Source organism: Furipterus horrens, unplaced genomic scaffold (genome assembly GCF_987537825.1).
Source record: "Furipterus horrens unplaced genomic scaffold, mFurHor1.1.pri manual_scaffold_5, whole genome shotgun sequence".
Taxonomy (NCBI): domain Eukaryota; kingdom Metazoa; phylum Chordata; class Mammalia; order Chiroptera; family Furipteridae; genus Furipterus; species Furipterus horrens.
In genome coordinates, this window is record NW_028327175.1 from 49,295,933 (window position 1) to 49,319,751 (window position 23,819).

The window sequence follows — 23,819 nt, forward strand, 5'->3', positions numbered from 1 at the left end:
TTTCCTGGGGCAAAGAGTTAAACTAGGAGATTTCCCAAGAGTCATCAAATTTCTATAGAAGGACTTTTTAGAATTCCAGTTTATTCAGTGCTCAGGAAACTCCTCTCTTCCTTGGTAAGTTTGGTGGGGGCGAGGGGGGGTCCCTGGGACTACCTTTTTGTGTGGTAGAAGTCGCAAAGGGCAGGCACAAACATTTGAGGCCAAAGGGAAACCAGGTTATTTCTATAAGTGACAGGAGAAGTCATAAGTATTGCAGGGGCTGACACATGGTAGGAAGAGGAAAAACTTACCTGGGCAGTCCCACCTGGGGGGCCGAGGTCTGGAGGCCTGCAATGCGCCCTGGGTGCGAGGCAGTGTCCTGCTCGGTGAGGCTGCGTCCAGGCGGAGCCGGAGAGCTGCGAAGGGTACAGTCACCTCCCCGGTTTCTCCATAACGTCTCTCTGTCCTTTCCTGCCTTTCCACATGAAGAAACTGAGGCCCTGGCGGTTGGAGGCTTGACAGATGTCCTTCACTGGTGGTAAAACAAGCAACACACCTCCACTGGTGTCACTGGAACCCATCTGATACCATGAGGGTCAAAAGCAAGCACAGGCACTTTCCTGTTTGTTCATTTTCAAGATTCATAGCATTCCATGGAAAAGAAATTTGGGGAAAAAGTTGTTAAATAATTATCCATAAAAATTCCCTGACAGTGAGATCTATTAGTGAGTGGACTAGTCACCAAGAGATTGTCACATGTGCTGCTGTCCAGCACGTAGTTTTACAAAAACGTTTACATTTTTCTTATGCACTTAAATAACCATGCCCCTTTTCCAATACATAATGGAGAATATCCACGACTTGGATATTTTTGTATAACAATAAAAATATCAGTGATTTAATGACTAATAAGCTCCAGGCACCATGTTGAACAGTTGATCTCAGTTAGTGACTTCTAGGTCCCCCTCTCACCCCATATCATTCCTGCAGAGGATTTTCTCACACGTGCCTGGAGAACATGCAGAACTGGCCCAGCATGGCTACCCTCCCAGCCAGGTGACCCAGTCAGGGGATCACCATTCTGAGTTCCCAGTACCTTCATCTGTGAAATCTGGATGAAAACAGCCCTCTGCATACCCAACTATAGTGAAGTTACAAAGAGAAAACTCCGGCTAAAAAATGATAAGCCTAAGACCAAGCATAGGAAGTCCTCCATCTGTGCAAGATATTAAAAAAGAGAGAATCAGTGTGAATGTACTGTTTTTTCTTTCCCACTTAGCTATTTTCCATATACCATTATTATTTACTGTTGATGGCCTGTGAATCTCGCAGGAGCATAAATCCTTTCCAGCAGATTTAATTGGGGGTAAAAAGGCAGGAATCCTAAGAAAAAGTAATCCCTGTGGCCATGTAAAAGTGAAGGGTAAACATTTCATGGACAGAAAGGCTCCAATGTTTGTTATTCCATGAAAACCTGCCTAATTTATAAGCTACAGCAATACCCCAATAGGTAGGTTCAATTCACCCTCAGAGAAATTTTATTTCATTTGTGTTACTGTTGTTATTATCTGAGGGGTCTTCCAATGTGGAAATAGGGGCCCATCTGAGAAACTCATCTGACAGGCACTTTGGGGGCAAATACATATATATACAGTTTATATAGTTTAGCACTAAACTGTATTTGAGTAATACCTAAGAACATGTCCATTTAATTTTAACCAATGTGTTATGGAGGTCATCAAAAATCAAACACAATAAAAAGGAACAATATTTATGGCATTTTAAAGCCTATCCTATTATTGGTTAGTGCTCCCCTCAATTGTTTAACTGCAATTGGTTCCACTTTCTCAGTGTGGATGATTTTTATACATCTGAGTTAAAAAATAATGCTGCTTGCAAGTGAAAAGTTAAAGACCAAGACAAGGCCTATTAGAATAGCATTACACCTTTTTATTCCCTGTACTTATTTTGACAATTACTAATTATTTCCCTTTTCCTATGCAACAAAATAGAAGCCATAAAATCTTTCATTTAATGAAAACTTCCCTACCAAATAGGTCCTCCAACTCTGCTGAAGGCTTATAGATAATTTATCTACCTCAGCAGGCAATGACCTTTCGTGAGTCATGAGTCATTCCTCACTCCTAATGAGATGGATCCAGATGCCATCCCACCCTCTGCACGGCCCCCTCCCTCCTCTATCCTACAGAGGCTGAGCTGTGCCTGTCCCCCAACTTCTCTGAGGTGGGCTTCAATTAGTCCCTGCACAGGGAGCCACTCAGGAGCTACCTCTCCTCTTTGCGCTCCATCCTCAAGTTGGCTGAACATTGAATGTTTTCTGAAGGGTGAGAGGTGGGAAAGGCCAAGATAAGTCTCATTATTGTCTGGGAAGCAGGAATAAGTTCCTGGTGCCTCCAGAGGCCTCGCTGCTGCTCCTCCCAAACCGCAGCCATGGAGAAAAGAACCGGGCGCTCCGAGTGTGGGAAGCACAGAGCAGTGCACACTGGGAGCCACATGATAGAGTATATTCTACTGGGTACATATCTTCAAAATAGGTGGGCAAAGGAGGAAGGTTTGGGGACAAAGCTGCTGGCCGAGGAGGAGCTGGCATATGCTCCTTCGGAAGGCGGATGCTGGCAACTCCAGTGTGGCTGAAAATTCCAGACTGCAGTTTTAGGGGTGGGGGTCACACAGGGAAGAACTCATCTTTCTCAATGGAAGGTCAGAAAGAAGTTAGAGGTTGTCTTTCACTGATGCCTTCACCAGGGGAACATCCACCTGGATGGAGAAGACGTGAACCCTGAGAATGGAGAAGTCCCTTGAGTGTGTGGAGGGAACGTGGAGTAACGTCAGCCTGAACATCATGCCTGATTGTGATTGCTCCTTGCTGCCATTCTGTGTAGCATAATAAATAGCTGAAAATACCTGGCAAATCAAAGTGCACAGAAATCCAAACTTTGAAATGTTTAATTCAAGTGTTTTATAAATTAATGTGTATTCATATAACTAATTAAATGAGGATACCTTTAAATTATTTTAAATGCGTGAGGTTCAACAGACTCTACATGCTCATTTTACAGATAAAATTACATTTTTCCCCCCGTGGGGAAAAAAAGAAACCTAATTCCTCCTAATAGGATACTTTCTTGTAAGATTTAGATATTAAATTCCAATAAAACAAACAGAGTCAAGGACAAAGATATTGTGTGGCTAAAAAAATAATTTATTAAAAAAAAGAATTCCTTGATGACTTCTGCATTTGAAATAAGTGAGCTACCAAGAATACTAAACACTTGAACCCATGTTTCAGGGAGATGATTTTCTAAGAAAAGAAGTTTCTTCCTAGGTAACTGATTTTGCTTTATTCACATATCTGGGTGAGGCCGGCAAGTGCAGCCTGCCAATGGCAGCCACTGCATTTGACACATTTCAGTGTCAGCTGTGGGATTTCTGCCTTAAATCTGTCAGGACAGTCCTCTGGCCACTTGGGGACAAAATTTATTGTTATACTTCAACAGCTTTTTGTTCACCTCCAAAATAGGGGTCCTGGGTCATACTAACGATCATGGGGAGACAAAATGCTATTTCTATATTTTATTAAACAGATCTCTTAATAATTAATCAAATGTGAAAATTATTTTCCATCACTCTGACACCAAGGTTAACATGTTTGGGTTTTCTTTTCCCCCTCAGCCTGTTTCTTTCCCTTTTAAATTGCCCTTGGTGGGTTCCCTCAGCTACAAAGCAAGTGAGTAGAGAAAGGCCAATTTATGACTTGGCTTTTTAAACCATAATCACCCCTCTGGGCTTCTACTAGAGAAGGACTGGGGAGTTTTGTAGGTTGTCAAATAAATACCTGAGCAAATCTGTTCTTAGATCCCTCAAATCCATAGAGGGGCCATGATACCGTGGACAGGAACAACTCCTTGGAAGTCCCCTCTGAGCCAGAGCACAGCGTGCTGCCTCCATGAGGAGACGGCATCACTGGAATATAGGACATGGCTCCGAGTTTCTGTGTTTTGGGAGAAAATAGCTTAATATAGGGAGAACTACCTTGTTCATCTGTGGAAGGGTAAGAAGAGGACGCTGTCTCGCGGAGTTGCTAGCCCTGAGTTCCACGTGCAGATACTCGGCAGCGGGTTTGTGCTGTTGACAGCCTCCTGTAAGGCCCCATTAGAAGACGGGTGGTGTCTTAGGGAGTCAGGGCCTGGCCACCGACAGGTTAACACCAGGTCAGGGACAGTGCTAGGGAAATGCACAGCAAGCAGTTCTTTCCTTACTGAAAGGGCAGAGAGAATTCAGAAGTGGTCTCTCACCACTCCCTTCATCTGGGGACATTCCATCTGAACAAGACGCGCCCCTTGTAAATGCAGCACCAGTCGGTGTGTGCAGGGGGGAACGTGGAGTTGGGCTTATATTAGGAGAGGGGCTCCAAGGACTGTCTGGGGAGGAGTGAGGCTGTGTGTGTGCACAGCTGAAGCTACCAAACCAGGCAGTGCAAAAGCCAAGTGGGCAACGGAACGGTTTAGAAACGCACGGAAGAGCAATGACTGCTGGCAGCAGTATCGATATTCTCCCTCTGAGCACTAATTACATTATTAAGCAAACAGACCAACACGGGGTCTGCGGGACGGAAACACGTATTTAGGATCCAGTCACTCTCCACTTGGCTGTAAATAATCCTGTGCAACACAGCTCTTTCCAAACAAAGTGGGCACTCTCCTTAACTTCTCTTTACTTTCTAAGCTTGAGAAAGGGAAGCACTGTTTCCATGCTGGCCACACCTGCAGAAGCTGGACCCTGTCCATTCAGTGCTACCCGGCTCTATCAGATAGCAGATATGGTGGTCAGAGCAGCCACCATCTCCCCAGGAGATGCAGGATTTAGGAGACACAGGCAATAGCTTCCAGGAGGGGCAACAAGCATTATCTGGTCTACAAACAGCATGCACTTGCTAATTAGAACTTTGCAATACATAAGAACCCACAGCTCCTTTGATCTAGCTAAATCCAGCCTAAAGAGGTGGGTGTAAACACAAGGTTGGAAGAAACCAGGAACAACATGGAAAGGATTTGTATGCAATGGAAATAAATCTGTTTTAAAAAAACAACAACAGTATAAGAGGAGCTTGCAGAAGGAAATGTGCAGCAGGCTGAGCCAGTCGGGTGAATGGCAGAGAGAATAGAGGCTATTTGAATACTGATGTGGCCCTCACTTTCTTCCATTTCCATTAATGACATGCTCATCAAGGGCAAACAATGGGACCGGCTGCCGGCGCCTGTCACAGTGTGTGGGTGCTGGGATGCCAGGCTGTCATCCCAGGGCTGCATTTAGAGACCTGCACGCTAATAAGAAGTGCTCTGTGCCGTCAATGCAGACAGGTGCTTCCGCGGCTGGGACATGCTCCATTCCCTTCCCCCTGAAACCCTCCTCTTCCAGCCCCCCTGACAGACACCATGAAATGCACAAATTAACAGCCCCATCATGTTGGGCTGCTGCTGCCTGTGGTGAAAGCAGAAAATCAAGTTGTCACCCAGGGTGCAGTGATAAAGCCACAGCCTCATTTCTCTGTTGGTGCCCTGTAATAGCAAATGCCAGACAGCTGGATGGATGGGAGGCTTTAGATTAAGGCCCTGATGCACTCTGGCCAGAGAATTAGTAGTTGCTGTTTCCATGTAGATATTCTGTTCAAAACAAACATCTGGGGAAAGCAAAGTTTCCTAGAGCAGAAATGCCATTTGCTTCTTCTGAAATCAAAGAAAACAGCTCAAACCAATGGCATTTCTTAAATAACAGAAACAAAGCAGAAACCAATTTCCAACTCTAAATTTTATTAGAACTTTATCAAGGACTTTGAGCTAGGTGAAGGTCAACAAGTTAGCAGAGTCCAGTGCCAAGACCAATCCTGACGCAGAGAACACTTTCTGGGACCAGAGAGCCCTAAGCTACTTATGCGCCCTCCGGCAAGTACTTCCTTTCCTGGTAGAAAGGACTCTTGCTTTGGAATGTTTAGACTCCACTGAGTAGTTTGCCTAAAGCTGTCCACAGTCCCAGACCATTCCACTCCTCACTACACATCTTCATAGATTGAAGTTGCCTCTCAAAAATAATAGATACAAAGAGCCCTGCCCTTCTGGCATCACAGCTGGTTGGCTCTGAGTGTCCATAGCCTGGCCCAGCCTGCACCAACATGCCAGCTGCGCAAAAGGCAAGAAATGGAGGGGCCTGAGCCCTTCAGACTCTAAGGAGTTTAATGACATAATGGCCTGAGAACTTCAACATAAAACAGGAAGAGCAACTAACGAAACTTACAACATAAAACCCCCCTCCTGTCATTTTTATAGTAACAGTAAAACACTTTATTGAATTTATGAGCTACATAATGACTATGAAGAATGTAACTTGAATTAGAACCAACTTGGAAGCATAATATCAACTATAAACCCTTTTCTATTACCCCATCCCTTCAGCGTTTTCTGTCCTCTTCTTTCGAACCAAGGGACATTGTGTTCCATAGACTTATGCCGGTGACAGAGTTCACAACACGCTAATAAATCTTGACTCTTCCTCCAAATCACCACAGCAGAAAAACCTCCAGGGGTAAGACACTCTCTGGGGGTGACCATTCCTTCTCAAAGCTGCCGAGCCATTAAAAAGCATTTTAGAAAAGAAACCAGTTTGTCTTTTCTTTGCATAAAACCTGTCAAATCGAGAGGCTCTCTGGGGATATACATCAGTTATTTCACTATCTGTAACTCAACATTGTAACGGCCTTTCCAAAACAGCAACTATAACCCTTAGAAGCTTATGAACAGCATCCTCAGCCAAGGATCCCGTGTGCATGTGTGGGGGTGGTGGTGGCCAGGTTCCTAATGTCTGGAGGGGGTGGGGAAGGGGGATGCAGATCACTGGGCTAAGTAAGCAGCATGCTAGGCTGTTTTCTGTTTCCATTTTACTTTCTAAGTCTTTCCGTTCCCCAAGGCTTTTTCTGGTGGGGTAATAAAATAAAATGGGTGAAACAAAGCCATAAGCCAGTTAAGTCTGAAAGACATGTCATCTCATCTAAAAGGAAGAAACGGACCATTTCCATGCCTGAGGCTGACAGCAACGCCTGAGCTGGCAATGGTGCTATTCCATTTGATTTATAGAATAATGGGGTGACAAATGATGACAAAAATAAACTTTTACTGCACTGAACTGCTCCTTTATTTATGAAATTTGGCCAAGTAGTGAAATCTTTTATCTGCAAGTTGTAACATGGAGTGGGAACGAGCGATTATGGTGTGGTAATAGTAATCCGGCGATGGAGGCTGAGTCAGTTGGAAATGGATTGAGGTAAAATAACTACCGCACCATGATAAATGTGAACAGCGCTTTGCTGACAGATGATCTAACAGGTGTTCATAACAACTATATAAGAGGATTTATTTATGACCAGCCACAGCCGCCGCACTGTAAATCAGCCCCAGCAGCTGCACACCGCTGAAACCAAGTCCCTGATGGAGGAGCCGTGCAGGAGCCCAAAGAACACAATTCACTCCAGAATCTTAATCATCAAATAACATTTTTTTTAGGTAATTACACCACAGCACAGAAATCATAATTACTTCCAATTAGAAAACTGAGCTGTCCATAACTTTGTTTACAAAATATTTTGATGTAGGCTCTATGGTTCTGATGAGGCCTGAGCACAGTGGAGGCTCTGGGGTCAAGGAGAGTGTGCCCTTGGGTGGTGGCAGTTTCTGTGCGATGCCAGTGGGAGGCTCTCTCATGGAGGCCTCATTTTTTAAGGCTCAAAAGCCACCCTTTAGGTTGGGAGGATATGTGGGTCCCCCCAGACTTCCACACTACGCCCCCCCTTGGCAGCATGTGTGAGTTCACAGCGCATTCTCTGTTGTCACTTCTACCGTTACACCCAGGTTACTGACAGAGGGGGACGCGCATACAACAATGAAAGCATTAGAAATGGGGCGTTAAGTATAGGCTGAGGAGCACACCTTTCCCAATTACTCTGCAAAGGCAGAACATGACATTTCTCTTTGCAGGCCATGGTCTTAACAATTCCTTCCTGTTACCCATGAAGATGGCTGACCCCACCAGAAGAAAAGTTCTCATTCATCACATTGTTTCAAAACAAAACAAAACAGAACACAACACACAGCGTGGCTCTTACCTGGGGTGAGAGGATGTTCTTTTGTGGGGAAAACTAGAATCTTGGTTGGTGTATGATTTATTTTCTCTTCCTTCCCTCCCTCCCATATTCTGATACTCTCTCCTCCCATCCCCGGCCAGGTAACAAGAAGGGTGGACAAGGTGAGGCTTCCCGGTTCTTTCCACGGGCCCTTGTAGCATCTGCAGTCTTCAGGGCTGACATGATTGAGCCCACTGGCAGACATGCCTACTGACCAGGTTTCTAAACATCTCTGGATCTCAGAATAAAGATGCTTCTACTTCTAAGCCTGAACATTTGGTGTCTCTGGGTCTCAAGTTGCAGATGAGAAACCAGTATCTTAGAATGTCATTCAAGACAGGTTTGAGTCCCCTGTAATGGTTCCATATTTGAGTTTTGAGAGTTTGGGGTCTTCTGTGTGCATAATTACTGAACCAGTTATGAATTACATGCATACATAAAACTGGCTTGAGAAAAAGGCAAACGTGAGCTTAAAAATTTCAGTGTCATTTCAACTCATAATCACTTTACCAATCACCAATGGAATTTCATATTCTTTAGCTGCTCTGACTATAAGTTCGAAAAGACTCATTTTAGAACCTTCAATGTCATAGAAAATAACTAAAACCCCCAAAGAAAAAAATATTTAAAATTGTAGGATAGTTAAACCAACAAAGCCTTTTTCTCCTGATCTCCAAATCAGTGGTTCCCAACCTTTTGCCCCCTCTACACTATACTGTTTACAAGTGCAGCACAGCCCCACCTGTAACGTCCCAACCATCGTTTCTCCGGTAAACTACCAGAGACTCCTGAGGCAGAGGGCTGAGGGAGGGCTTCAGGAGAGAGACTGTGTGAGAGGGGAAGGAGAAATGAGGACAAGGAGAGAGAAAGTGGGCAATGTTGCTTTCTGGACAAAGGTATTTAAAAAACATTTTAAGATACAGCCTCAGTTGAGACCAGTGTACTCTTTTTTTTCTCCTACTCCTGGAAACTCTCTTCTAAATGCTCCCCGACTTCTAAGACCTACCTAGCTTTATTGTCTCAGTTAAAACTTCTCATACATCCCTAACCCAATGATAACTTCTTCGCCTATACTCAATAGCTCTTACTGGTATGATGTGGCAATTAATCATGTAACTGCTTCACAATGTTTCCCAGAAACCAATTTAGTTTCAAATGACTATGTTCCATGTTTGCTGGTCAAGTGGTCATATGAAATCCAAAATGTTCTTCCTCAAAAAACAATTGCACATAGTGGTTAACTTTTAGGTAATATCTTAAAATTCTGCTTACTTCATAACACAGTTGAAAATTGGTAGAAAAATAAAAATTAATAGTACCAAAACAGGAACAGAGTAAAGCATTCATTTAATTGTACTGAATACTGTTTGTCAGTAAGTTACATAAAGAAAAGACACACAGTATATGCAGATTAAAAAAAAAATCTTCTGGAACATACCAGGGCATGTTTTCCTGTTAAACGCAATTTCCATTCATTTGAGAGTATGACACTAACATAAACTTGACTTTTGTTGTTGTTGTTCCTCTAAAAAAATCTCAAGACGAGAGTAAAAGTGATCATGAAAAGTTCCTGAGATAACTGGTCAAGTTGGAAGGCAGAATGTAAAGGAGAAAAGATTAAAAAAATACATGATCAGAAAATAATCATCTTTCAACAAACCAACCTTCGTCTGATGGAAGAACGAAAGAAGTGTGCACCCAGGGACAGGCTGGTCTGGTCCGGCCGCCTGTATGAGGAGAGAGTAGGCGGAGGCCAAGAGATGGGCTCAGCAAGTCTCTGGGGGTCGACTGTTTATAGCTGTTGGACTTGGCACCTGAAGCGACTGGGGCTGGGGGAGGAGGTGAGTCCGTATTAGTACGTAAGCCAAATCTGGTCACTAAGGTAGTGACCCCAGATTGCCATTTCTTTACTGGCAACTGGACTGTTGACTTCTTGGGGGTACAGAGCATATCTTCTATTTTACCACACCCCTGACAAGGGCTAGTGAAGGTCTTCATCTTTCACAGTGGATGCAGTCTTTAAATAGAAAGGAAATAATAAGGGTTTGTTAATTTTATAAGATGGGGCTCCCCACACTTATGTGAAAAGAGAATTTTTCTACCTTTAAATAACGTTCCCTATAAAATAAAAAACATTACAGAGAGGGAACAGAAAAGGTGAAAGAGCTTAGGTTTACCTTTCGCTGGTCCAGCTTTTTTTTTTTTTTTTTTACAATCTCTCCTTATTTATCGTTCTTGATTCTTATCTTCTTTCTCTAAGAGTAACTTCTAAATTCTTAACAGTAGAAACATAGGTTAGAAGGGCAAACATTTGGTAAGCTATGATAAAGTTACTCAAATGTTTGCAAGTATTGTACTGGCCAAAAAGTTCACTTGTTTTTTTCTATAAGATGACTCTACAAGCACTTAGTTGTCTTTACCTTCATTCGAAACAATCTTGTTAGATTGTTTTGTGACAGCTGTCATATCAGTGGGCATTTAAAAAAAAATCAAAATTAGTGAATTTTTGTGTAGCCATTTTAATATTGAAGATGGAAGAAAATACACATTTTGGGGATATTAAACTTTTATTATCTCAAGAAATGTGAAAACGCAACTGAAACACAAAAAAAGATTTGTGCAGTGCATGGAGAAGGTGCTATGAATGATCGAACGTGTCAAAAGTGGTTTGTGAAGTTTCATGCTGGACATTTCTTGCTGGATGATGTTCCATGGTCGGGTAGCCCAGTTGAGGTTGACAGCAGTCAAGATATTAATTGAGAACAATCAACATTACACCACAGGAGATAGCCAACATACTCAAAATATCCATATCAATAAAGTTATTGCTGAAAATGAAAAAATGTGTCTTTTCATTTTATAGAAAAAACTAAGTGGACTTTTTGGCCAACACATAGTTATCAAGAAGGGCATGTATCCAATTTTAATTTGATAAATTCTGTTACTGTATCTTCAGAATAAAGACATTCTCCTTATCTTATAATAAATAAAGCAGATCTATTGTGATACTAAAAATGAGACTCAGTCTAAAACAACGAGAGCCATTCTTCAAGATTGGTGTACATAAAATGTCCCGTTAAGTGAATATTAAAATGAAAAAAATATAGCTAGAATTAAGAATTCAACATTGACTAACTCGACTCAATGGAACAATTTAAAGATAATAATGGATTATGATCAAGTTAAAGGAAATATGAGACAAGGAAGTCTGACTCATTGTACAAAAAAATCCCAAGAAAACCCAAACCTGAGACTTAGGACTTTGGTCATTTTTCTAGTTTCACTTGTGTGAAAAATATTTTAATGATATTAAGTAGTTGATATTAAAGTGGTTTCCACTGTTAGCATACTACATTATATACTGACATAATATAGATTTTAAACCTAAGTTTGCAGCTACAAATATTATCTTAGGCAAAAGTAAAGTCTATAACACAGTTAGAAAATCTACCTGGTTTGTAAGTGGTTTTTCTTTCACTAAAGTCCATTGCTTCTCTGCATAATGTAACGCTCAAAATATGTACTTTAGGATAAAGAAACCTCAAGATATAAACTTCAAGATTATAAACAATTTCCCATTAAAAATGCAAAGACAAATGCTCTTCATATGCTAGTTTATTCATCTTATTATTCAGAGATAATTTAATGATGACTGATTACAATATCAGGAAATTCATAGAACAAAATTTTGTATAGGATCTGTTGTTTTGGCATTTAATTCTAAAAAGTATGCTACCCCATTTCTCACATGCCAAGCTGAGAGGCCATTTAGACTATTTCTAGGCTAATTTTTTGCTTACTGTGGAAAGGAGGATAATTTCCAGTGAACTTTAAATTTCCAATTCACGTCCATTGTTGTTGAAAAAGGAAGACATGAAAAGGATAGAGAAAGTAGCAGGATAGAGAAAATGCCACATGGATTCAAGAGTTGAGATAACTGACAATAAAATATATATTCTTTGGTTAGCAAAGCGAAAAGGGGAAAGAACTGCATACATGATAGATACACACTAGCATTCTAAAGCAGGAGACAAGAATGTCAAGAGTGTATTCTTTCCCCACTGCCAGATGGAAGGGCTATTATTATAAATGAAAGGCGGCAGCAGTGGATGCCAGGCACTTTCGTTGTGTGCCAGATTCTGAAGTCCAGATGTAAGCAGGTTACCCCTGGGACAGGACAGGCTTTAGCTCCCGCAGCAGAACAGAGCCAATCACGGTTTTCTCAGTGTTTATGATAAGCTGTGCTGTAGAGCCTTCCTTGAGTTCCACGGTGACGAGCATCAATGACCCACTGTGCACAGTTTTAGCTGCAAACCTGTTAGGGAAAAAAAAAAAAAAGAGAGAGAGAGAGACTTTTTATCATGGGGGGAGAAAAGGAGAGAGCATAAATTCAAATAGGTTTAAAATAACTTTTTTTTCTCAATAATTTACTGCAGGTTCCCTACTGCCAAAACCCCAAAGCCAAGCATTCTTCTGAAAACACAATGAACTGCCTGGCACCATCCTAACTGCGCGCATATGATTTCAGTGCATCTTTGGAACAGAACAGGAAAAGGAACCCTATTTTACTTACTGGTTTGAACAATAGATGCATGTGAATAATTCTCCATTTCTATAAATTGGAAATTACTCACTTATTTGATAATTTAACATTTTACCATGCAGAGGGTCATTTAAAGTAAACCACCATAAGCATTTGAAATTTTAATTCCTCATATCTGAAAATGATTATGTAAAAGTTAGATAGTAATTCAATGTGTATTAGAAAACTCTTAAGTTTCAGTGAATTCACGCATGTTGAAATATTCAAATTCAATCTCTAATCTTGATGGGAACGTAACAAAATCACATGACAGCCACATGCAACATCATACTCCCTCTTTTAAAATTCTTAAAATCTTCAGTGCATTAGATTGTTCTTTTTGCTTTAGAATAGAGGAAACTTGAGGCCTAAGGCTCCATTACTAAATTCCAAGACATGAAGAACCTACTAATTACACGGAATTAAAAGCAAAACTAGCCTTTTAAGCACTGCAATTGACTGAAACGCCGTTGGAGACACAATGAACTTGTGTCAATCCCGCTAAGTCATTCTGCATGCACAGTTGAGCCCCAGAGACTGGAGGAAGAGGACGGTTCCCTCCTCCGCCTCCATTTTCCGCATGGAGCATATTCCATATTTTTTTTTGTGGGGGGGGGATCTGATTGCAGGGATGACTGGAGAAAAACAAAGTTGCTGCACAGGAGCTTTTGAAAACACTAACAAGTGTAGAGCAGGTCTGTGACCTGCTATGACCCCACTTGGCAGGGCCCATCCCCTTTCCCCTTTCTGTGTGACACGTGTCTGAATCTGAGCCATCTGCCTCAATTTGCACAACATCTTCAGCCACAATGGCACCCAGTTAGCCCTGACAACAGTTCACAATACAGAAAAATAAAACTGCCGTGCTGACAGCACGCTGAGGACTATTCAAGAGCAAGCCAACTGGTCAGTGTCTCATGTCTGACAATTAGCATGGGCCTTGCACAGAGCCCACAGCGTCCGCAGGGATCTGTTTAATTACCATCAACATAAAGGAGGGAGTTTATCAGGAGGCACTCAGAAAAACTTCACTCCCGACTTAATTAAAATATTAGCCACTTAAGCAGGCTGCAGATTCTCTTTAAATGAAAATTTCTTTTTTGAGGTTATTTTTTTTAATGACATCAAGATGTCCTAACACATTAGATTCTTTTTTCTTTTTTGAAACCTAACAAGCTGCTTTTGGCCTAAATACAATCATGAAAATCAGTTTCCCAATAATGATTAGAATAACTCATCAAAAACAAAACAAAAATGTTAATTTTACTAAATTGAAAATAATATCAACACTTTTGAGTTTTAAAATGGTTGCTAATGGGTTGTTGATGAAGTACATTAGAAACTCCCTGTTCTTTATTTGTGTCCTCTCTCTAAACATGCTGAGACTTGTAAGAAACCAGACAGCAGTATTTATACTGAGGGAAGCAACTGTAATTGTAGTTTAAAAACAGAAATCATACCAGTGTTTTAAAAGAGGTTTTATAAAGCTCTTTACATACATATCCATCTGCTCTTCAGTCACCCATATAATACATTAGGGATGGGGTACCTCAATTTCATCTTTGAGAGAATACAAAGATCACAGCCCCCAAGTGACCTCTCTTTTCTATCCCCCTTGAACACTTATGCAAGCCTTTTGTCTAAATACTTGAGGTTCTGTGCTTTGGGAGATTCTTGTTTCTGTACTTCTGTTAAACCCTGCCACCAAATGATACTAGGTGGCTCTGTTGTCCCACTCATTTATGGAACTTTCTCCACAGATTTGGTCACCACCAAATATTTCAGCAGTGGCCTCCATTTCTGACAGGGTTATAATTATGTAAACAATAGTCTTTATTAGTCCCTTTATTTACTTAACTCTTTGTGCCTCAGGATCATAGAGAATGAGATTATGTCTGAACAGGAACACAAAAGCACTGTTGTTTGAATTTCAGGGTTGCATAGCCCCAAGGCACATTTTATCTCCTTTCTGTTAAAACCTTAAAGTCCATGTTAGAATAATAAAAACTCAGGAGTCATAAATGTCAATTTTGATGTATATTTACAAAGATTAAAATTAGCATCTTGTCCATGTTTCAGGAATCCTATTGCCACAGAATTCTCAATACTGTAAAGAAGAGGGGCATGGAAGAAATGAGGTATTTGCTTACACGGCAGTGGAAACATGCTAGGCAAATCATCCTAGCAATAAAATCTGTTAGCTGATATAAAAACTACTGCTTTACCTAGGTCTCTGTGTTATAGTGGGCACAAATGGTGGGAGCAATGTTTGGAAGACTAGAATATTAGATGTTCTCACACTCTTGTTTCATAGTTCAAAAGGATGTGTTTAATTGGAACACAGCATGATTACAACTGGTTTGTTTTGGTCCGTGGAAAACAAAAAACACTCCTCCAAATTAAGCTAGTTAGTAAATAACAAATAGCTTGGCTTTTGGATGTAAGAAACATTGATTATAAACAAAACTTGGGTCACATACTTATATACTACATTTAATGGCTGACATCAGAACCTGTGTACTTGGCCTCAAACCAAGATCACACAGTGACAAGCAATTTTTAGACTTGTGAAGTTTTTGATCATCATTAATGACAATAGTAGCTACCATTTATTAAGTGCTTTGTGGGTACTATGTACTTCATCACTTGTGTTATTTCATTTGATTCTATGAGGCAGATCACTTTACAGATGAGGGAGCTGAGACCCACAGAAGTTGGGAAAATTACTCAGGGACACACAGCTGCTGATGGTTGAGCAGGAAATTTGAACCCAAGAATTCTAAATCTCGGTCACACACATTCTCCCAATATATGCAAAAAATGCACTCTTAACATTTGTTTGTCATTAGTCAATAAATTAAAGAGAATCTGCTTCCTTCTTATTTACCTAATATAAATATAACATATTAATGATCCAAAAACTGTAAAAAGGAAGACTTTTCCCTTCAAAAACTGTACACCAGACTTCGTAGTATTCTGTAATTCAAAGCACCTTGCATGATGCTTTGTCATAACATATTTTAATTTCTGCTTCTAAAGATTTAAAATATTTAAAAATCTTCCACCAACCACTCCCTCAAGAGGCACCAGCAATGAAAAATACACGACGTCTCGAATGGAGCTGTAACATAGGGAGGGACTACTGGGAGACCAACCAGCCGCCAACACCAGTAACACCACAGATGAGGACAAATAAGTGGATGACAGTTAAAGATGTATTGCCTATGTACGACGGGCTCCATGTTATTAGAAGGATACCATCTAGATATTTTTCATAATTCATTTTCATCCTACCACCAAGCACTTGCTGTTTGTAATCACCAACTGAGAAGGGAAAACTGTTTGGATATATCTGTATTTCATCTTATTAAATGCCTCTTTGTTTATTATCTCCAGCAATTGACATTTAATCTTTGAAGCTAAGAATTCTTAAGATTAAAGAAAAAGACAAAATTAGCTGCTGCCAAACTTCAATGAAAGTATGAAGCACTCTTCAGAAAAAGTTAATTTATCTTAACTTGACAGAATTATGAAAACAACAGGTCAAATAACAACAACAAATTTGAACAAATGTATTATCTACAGAAATGGGCTTATTTCCTTGTGAACTCAAATCACACTTTACAAAAGAAAAGATTTGTGAGAAATTAGCTGTGAACCACAAATGCTCTTTGTCAGAAGGAAAAGAAATCCTACAACTCAATTATTTTAGCAGAAGTGTTAATAGGACAACATGAATGTAAAAATATCTGAGAGGTTGCATCAACCTCCAGGGTATGCGCAAACAAAATTTTTTAGCAGAATCCTATTTGCTACACTTAATGCAACAGCTCTAAGACATGCTTTTTCTTCTCTTGGATAGACTTGCTGGTTTCTGATTTTTCTATTCTGAGTTCAATTTTCTCGTGTTTTCTGTTCTACTGGTTACCAGAAGCTGTGACAATGGCCTACTCAGGCTAAAACTTTTTTTTTTTTTTCTGTACATGAAGCCTTCAATTACTGCCTGCTGAAGCAGACAGAATCCTATTAGTAAGAAAGACGATCACAAGATGCAGTGCCCTGCCCTAGCTGTATAGAAATAATTAGTCCAAAGTTGACAAATGTGTAATGAAGTCCCACAATGATTATATGTAAGATATACTAGTTTGAATAAGCCTCCTAACATCAAATACCTAAGCATGGTCATTTAGAGTATTATTAAAAAAAAAAATTAAAATGATAAATCCTTATTACTTTGAGTTAATATAACAATTTAAACGGGCAGAGAATTTGTAATCTGTAAAGTATTCCATTTTGTTGACTATAAAATTGTATTTTAAACTTAAACCTATTATACTATCAAATATTGAGAAAAAAATTTTTCATGTAATTCAAGTTTAGAAAATTTATCCAAAGCAATGTATTTTTCCATTATTAAAAAAAAAAAAATCAGCCAGCAGTACTGCAGTATTTTCTTTTAACATTGTGACAAGATTTAAAACAAAAATAAGCTACCATCATATTTTAGAATTCTCTATATTCTATTCTAATCTTTAGATGGTATAAGAAGTATTCCCCACACTATCTGGTCAACGATGCATTCTCTTTCTTTGTACAGGAGAGCTAAAAAACCAGAGTGTGCTTTCTCAAAAAAGACATGAAACATTCCAGTTATTCTAGAGCATTTTTGGTTTGTCTGTTTGGTGAGGGTGGGGTGGGATGGGGCTTAACAACAGAAAATTAAATCAGAAAACAAATAAATTCTTACCCCTGTGTCTTTGATTCCTTTTAAAATTGTCAACCCAGATGGAAAATCATCAAGAATACATTTCTTTCATTTTTATAAGATAACAGTTTTGTATTCCTATTATAAAACTGTTGCATTGTAGAATATTACCTCTCAAATGGTGAAATTAAGTAAGACTTAAATTTTTAAAGCAAAAATCAGTTGTGCAGTTTGGTTATTTCTGAAGTATCCAAATGTGCTTTCCGTGTAAAAATTAACAGAGGTCCACATTTGTTTTTCAATGAGATGCTGCTCCCAGAGCCTGCCGAGATCAAAGCAGGCAGATCAAAAAGCAGTGCTGTCCTCTAGTGGACGACCACCAGCCTGAGAAGGAACTCTGATTTCTAAATCGGTTCCACAAACCTTTAGTCCTATTTGAGATTTCAAATTTGTCATATTGTAGAAAAGACTGAAATCTGGTACCTTTATATTAACAACTGTTTTTATAAAATACTGTTTTAATGTTTTAAGATAGATTATATATGACTACAAGTATCAGTGCTTATAAAATTAGTGCACCAAGACATCAAATGTTATTGTTTTCCATAATGGTCCTTCAAAACTACTTAGTATTCAAATATTCCATAGTTACCAGGAAAAAAAGAAATAAAACTAATAAACACAGAAATAAGACAAAATTGATCAACCTAAGAACATAAGAAACGGAAGTATCAAAGACCTCACCAAGAAGTGACTATGCTATTCATGTTTGTAACCCTAGCACTAATTAAATCTGTCACAAAGTCCTTTAAAAAATACTGAATAAAGGAGTTACACAATAGATATTTTAGGATGGAAACAATAGTATACACCCATATCTTCCCTATTGGTAACCATCAACCATATATAACAGTGACTCAGTGGATGAGTTTAAAGCCTAGAAATGAAACAAGTTCTTCTTTACATGTACTTCGATTAAAAAGATTTTTTATTTTAAACCTGAAAAAATACACTGTCTTTAAATGTGTTGATAAATTAAAAGGTTAACTGTCAGGTTGCCATGGATACACTGTTCCATTCATAGCACCAGACTTCCCTAATAGTTAAGGACATAAGCAACAATAGTAAAACATTTATTCTACTAAGACTGTAATTATTCACAAGTTGCATATGTTCAGAACTTGCAAATTAAAAAAATGACAGGGTAAGACAAAATCCAATCCAGAGATTAAGATATATGGTGGGCGGGGCGCAGGGGGTGGTGGAATATAAGTACTGAATAAAAGTTACTGATGAAAGCTGTTCTAGGGTCTTACTGAATAATCTAAGAACAAAAATAAAATCATAGCAGAGACCAGGATTTCTGTTTTCACTCAAATACACATTTTCCCTTTATAGGGCCAATTTGTTGTTCATGAAAGGGCCAAATGGGTAGACAGTATGACAACTCTTTTTAACAACACTACTGTATATGAATGTCAGAATTCCTGAAACTGGGTTAAAATGTAAAAGAGCTGAGACTGCTGAAAGACAAATTTTTACTTATGGTCTAAGATTGTTTCATAGATATTACAACTATAACAATACACACTCTTGCTGGAGGACATTGGGATATAGGAAAGAATTAAATCAAAAACCTTGCCTATTGGTATCCCTTAATGACTAATCTGTAAAAAGAAAATATACAAACATAGGAAAATATATTTTAAAATGTGTCACGTGGCCATCAGTTTCAAACTTGCCATATAATTACTGGCTAACATGCAGATACCTGGGCCCCTGTACCAGATCTGAATCTGAGTTTTTGGGCCTGGGTCCCAGGAATCTGAATTTTATATAAACTCCCACATAACTTTTTTGTACACAAAAGCTTGAGAGATTTTGCAGGTATAGCTTTTAGCTTTCTGCTTTTTGGCCACTGTACACTGGTACCTTTATCGGAGGGTAAGCAATGTAATAAAAGCAAATGTATCTCGGTTTCTATCTTGTTGAATACGAACCTTCCTCTTCAACTCTCACTTGATTTCCTTTCCAGAGAAACACGAGAAATTTTCCTAGCCCTGGATGAACCTAGGATTCCCACTGCTAGTCTCCCTAATCTTCTCCCCTAAGACACATTAAATCTTGTGTCCATTCATACACTAGTTTACCACTGCTGTTCATTCTGCCTTTTACATATGCTTTACATTTTAGTTTACTACCACTGTCTTAAGTAATACACTTTAACATTTTTACAATGCATAGTGTATCTCATATATTTTAACATGAATATCTAATATAAGACATTACAAAATTCAACTGCTTATTTGATTTTTGATGATTTTTTGATTCTCATTTCTGTATTACCCTTACCATTTGGTAACTGTAATTTGGAAAACAGCAAATTGGCACAAGGACCATAACTCTGAAGACCTCAATAAGAAAATTTTGTTCTCAAAGAGTTTTAAAAAAATAATTAATCTTTATTGTATTTTTTTCCATTGCCATTTAGTCCCCTTACAGCCCCTGGCCCCAGCAGCCACCACACTGTTGTCCATGCCCATGGGTCCTTTCCCTTTTTGCTCAGTCCCTCCTCCCACTCACTCCCCCCAGCTGTCATCTGCTCTCCACCTATGAGTCTTCTATAATCAGCAGGTAGCACAGAAATGAAAACAAAGTTAAGTTTTTCAACAGTATACTGGCTGGTTTTCTGATATTATTGCTCATTTAGAAAATTAAAACTAAATGTCATATAATGTAACAGCAGATATGCTTTCTCAATTGATCTTTAAAAGTGGTTAACTATATAAAAATGCTCCTGGTTTCTGAAGTGAATTCCATAAAACCTGTGCTCCTTTAATTGACTTTATCTTAATGGAGACCATTAATAGTGATGTGTTAGGAGCCATTTTCTATTACATATTCAATTAAAATTTCTACTTTATACTATTACACACTTCTGCATATCAATGAGGATTCACTTTTTCTAAGCTAATTCTTATATTATGTATTTTTAACTTGGTATTTAATGTAAAAATTTCATATTTTGCAAAATAGTATAAGAATAAATTATTCTAAAACTAGACAATGGGAATTTATTCATTGAATGACCTGAAAGAATACTCTAATATTTATTAAAAAGTCCTCTCAGAAGTAAAAGATCCTGAAAAATTAAACAGAACAAAAGCCAGGCAAAAATAATTTATTGAACTGAAATTTTAATATTTTAAAACACTAATAGTAAAAATGATTTTTATGCTTGTTTTCTTAAAGTAATCTTAAATGGATTACCACTGATAAATACAGGAATGACTTGGGTCCTACCCTTCAAATACTCAAAAAAGCAACCATCACAGAAGAATTAAGGAGGCACTCAAAAATCTTACAGGGATTTCAATTTTATTATTAACAATTAACAATTAAACTCATTAATCCCACAGGGTAATATCATACAGAACATGACAGCTAAAAACATTAATTCAGTAAGTGGTTAAGTGTAGATATTTGTTATAATATAAACAGCAATTGTTATTTCATTTTAAATGAAATTAAAAAAGGCACTGGTACAGATTTTATTAACAATTTTTATTTTAAATTATTACTAAAAACAAAGAGTAGCAAAATGTTAAATATGCAAGCTAATTTTTTAAAATCAATATCTATATGAACAATACAAAAAAGTCTATGTGTTTATTACCTGGAAACTTTTTTTAAATGTAGAGCATTTTTATAACCATAGTTTAACTATGAAATCATTTTCGATTAAGTGTGATGACACTTGTGAGGACAGTTAAAACAGCACAGACTATTCTTAATTACACATAGGCATTTCACTCAGTTAATCTCTGTAGTAATTTGAGCTCCTTCCCCAAATTACAGAGCCTAACACTAGGCCACTGCTGATAGGACTGGATTAGAAAAGTGTCAAGACACTGCAGAACAGTAAGTGTGAGTGCAATCTCTGCATTCCAAAGCCAAATACAAATGGCTCTCCAATGTGTCTCTCCTGCATTAGTATGGAAAATTGAGAATTGACTATAATTTAATCTTTTGAACAGGTATTAAGTTCCAAACCACCAAGATAAGTCACAGGCACACTATGATTTAAATAAGAATTACACAACTATGCTAAGTGTCTTTCTTAGTCTATTTAACAGGAAGATTGCTTTCATATTAGTTGGCTTTGAAAAGGTAATTTGGCTATATTTTCTTTTAAGAAACAAAAGCTGTAAAGCTGCCACTGCTTTCAGAAAAAGTTAAAAACCTACATACAAAACAAAATAAAAACTATTTTAAATAAGAAGCTCCAACATAAGTAAGGGTTACCCTATATCTTTTTGTACATTACAAAAGAACATTAAAACAGTTCTGACATTCCTGGATACTAGCTGTATCAGGTAAAATCTGATCCTGCATAAGCTAAAAGTTACAGTTAATATATGATATTTTGGTATGTAACTTCAATAATTCAAACAGTCCATAAATAAAACAACTCTTGGTAGAGAAAATCACCCAGGAAAGGAAAAAGAAGTATTTAAGGCAGAAAGAAATTAAAACAGGAAAATTCAGAACCAAAATATTTTCACTGAAAAGGCTTTTGTTCATTCTTTCCCCTATTGAACAACATTACCTGATAAATTTTATTTGCATGGTGTAGCAGTATAATTACCTTATATTAGTTTTATTATTTTATCACTGCCCTAAGATAGATAGGGCCTATGATAAAGAAATGGAAGCATCAGACCTTTTCAAGAATTTAAGGACCTTTCTCTCAAAAAAATAAAACAACGCCCCCCCTCCCCAAATAACCAAAAACTGCAGAAATACAAAGTAAATTTGTTTTTTTGTTTTGTTGTTGTTGTTCTTTTTTTTGACTAGCACATGTAGTTTTCATTCTGTGATGATTAGTAGATGAAATTAGGTAACTCTGGATAATGGCAACTCAAGACTTGAACACAGCTTTTGTCAAGTCCAATGTTCTTCCATAGATAATACAGAATTTCATTCCAATCATCCTCCTTTTCCTCACCACCCACCCACCAGATGAGGGGTTTAAAGTCTGTAAGAAGCCATAACTTGCACAAGACTACCAAGCTCAATAATGGCTGAGCTGAGTCTAAAAACCAGATCACCTGTCGTCCTCTTTATGTATGGCCTCTTTGCCCTGTATTAAAAACGTATTTAAAGGTAAGAAGGCATTCCCTTTAATTTTAAATTATATGTATATATAAAGTGGCAAAAGTATAGTATTACAGTGGAATGGCAGACAAATTAGAGATGGTTTGCAATGAATTCCCTTAAGATCACAGAGAACTAAGTAACAAGGGATAATTATTTTTATCTTAACTGTCATTTCAAGTCACAGGCATTCATAAGAACGCAAAGAGGACAAGCATATTAAACATATTTTCTGCTACCTTTAAGGACAAATGACTTGGATCTCAGGCTTTAGATGCTTGATGGTGAAGATATTCCTGGTCCAAGAATCAGAGACGCTACACTGGCCCTATGCTGGTTTTCTAGCAGCTCCTTATTATCGAAACAGCCTTAGCGGATCGCTGTCAAAAAGAAATCTGAATATAGTACCTAAGTTTCCCCTCTTCCAAGGAAAACAAGTTCAACTCCACTGCTTTGTAAACAGCTTTTCCTAGAAATCTACTGAATCTGGTGAAGCAAGATAAAATCTCAACCATATCTCAAAAAAGGTACCTTTACAAATCACCAAACTATTATAAAATGCAGGTATGCCCTCTGTATCTGTCAGGATAGTACACGGCAGTGGGCTAAGGATTGTATGAAGTAGGAAAGAGGGCCTTAACTCTAATGAATCAATCAAATATATCATCAGAAAAAAGGAGGGAGGCATATATTTAGGATTTATTTTCAAGGAAAATCATGAATTGAAAATTATATATTTATACATGTATGCAAGTCATCTCCACATCACATGCTGGTGAACCTACCTGTGTGTATTATCTTGGCCAGAAGGAACTACACCTACGTTGGCTACATTTACAACCTTCTGAAGGATCACAGAGGAAGTGAAATTCTGTGGTGCAACAATAATTATAGCAGAAGTTTCATTCATTCCTGTTAGCATTCCTGTAAGAGCAAAAGAAGGCCCCCTTTTACTAATTTCTTTATGAAAGTCACATTAAAAACAATTTTAAGCTCATAGTCAAAATTTAAACTTTTTTCCAAGGAAAAAAATAACAGGATGTAATTTATAAGATAATTATCACAAAATTAAAATGATCTGCAACTGTTTCAAAAATTAAAGAAAATCTTTGCTGCGTAAGAAAAATATGTAAAAATACAGTCAAACATCACTCTTAAAAATAATTTTAAGTACTATAGGATAAACACACAAAATTACAAAGATG

The 23,819-nt window shown here is 38.2% G+C and overlaps 1 protein-coding gene across 1 annotated transcript in view; it reads right to left on the reverse strand.

Moving 5' to 3' along the window:
* Nucleotides 1–11,772: 11,772 nt before the first annotated feature.
* The window catches only part of AP3B1 (adaptor related protein complex 3 subunit beta 1), a 258,639-nt gene continuing 246,592 nt past the window's right edge, over nucleotides 11,773–23,819 (reverse strand). The window contains exons 26-27 of the mRNA XM_090276405.1: nucleotides 23,400–23,538; nucleotides 11,773–12,485 (exon numbers count right to left, since the gene is read on the reverse strand). Of these exons, the coding sequence (XP_090132531.1) occupies nucleotides 12,332–12,485; nucleotides 23,400–23,538 (293 nt within the window). The 3' untranslated portion in view covers nucleotides 11,773–12,331. The remainder of the gene's footprint in view (nucleotides 12,486–23,399; nucleotides 23,539–23,819) is intronic.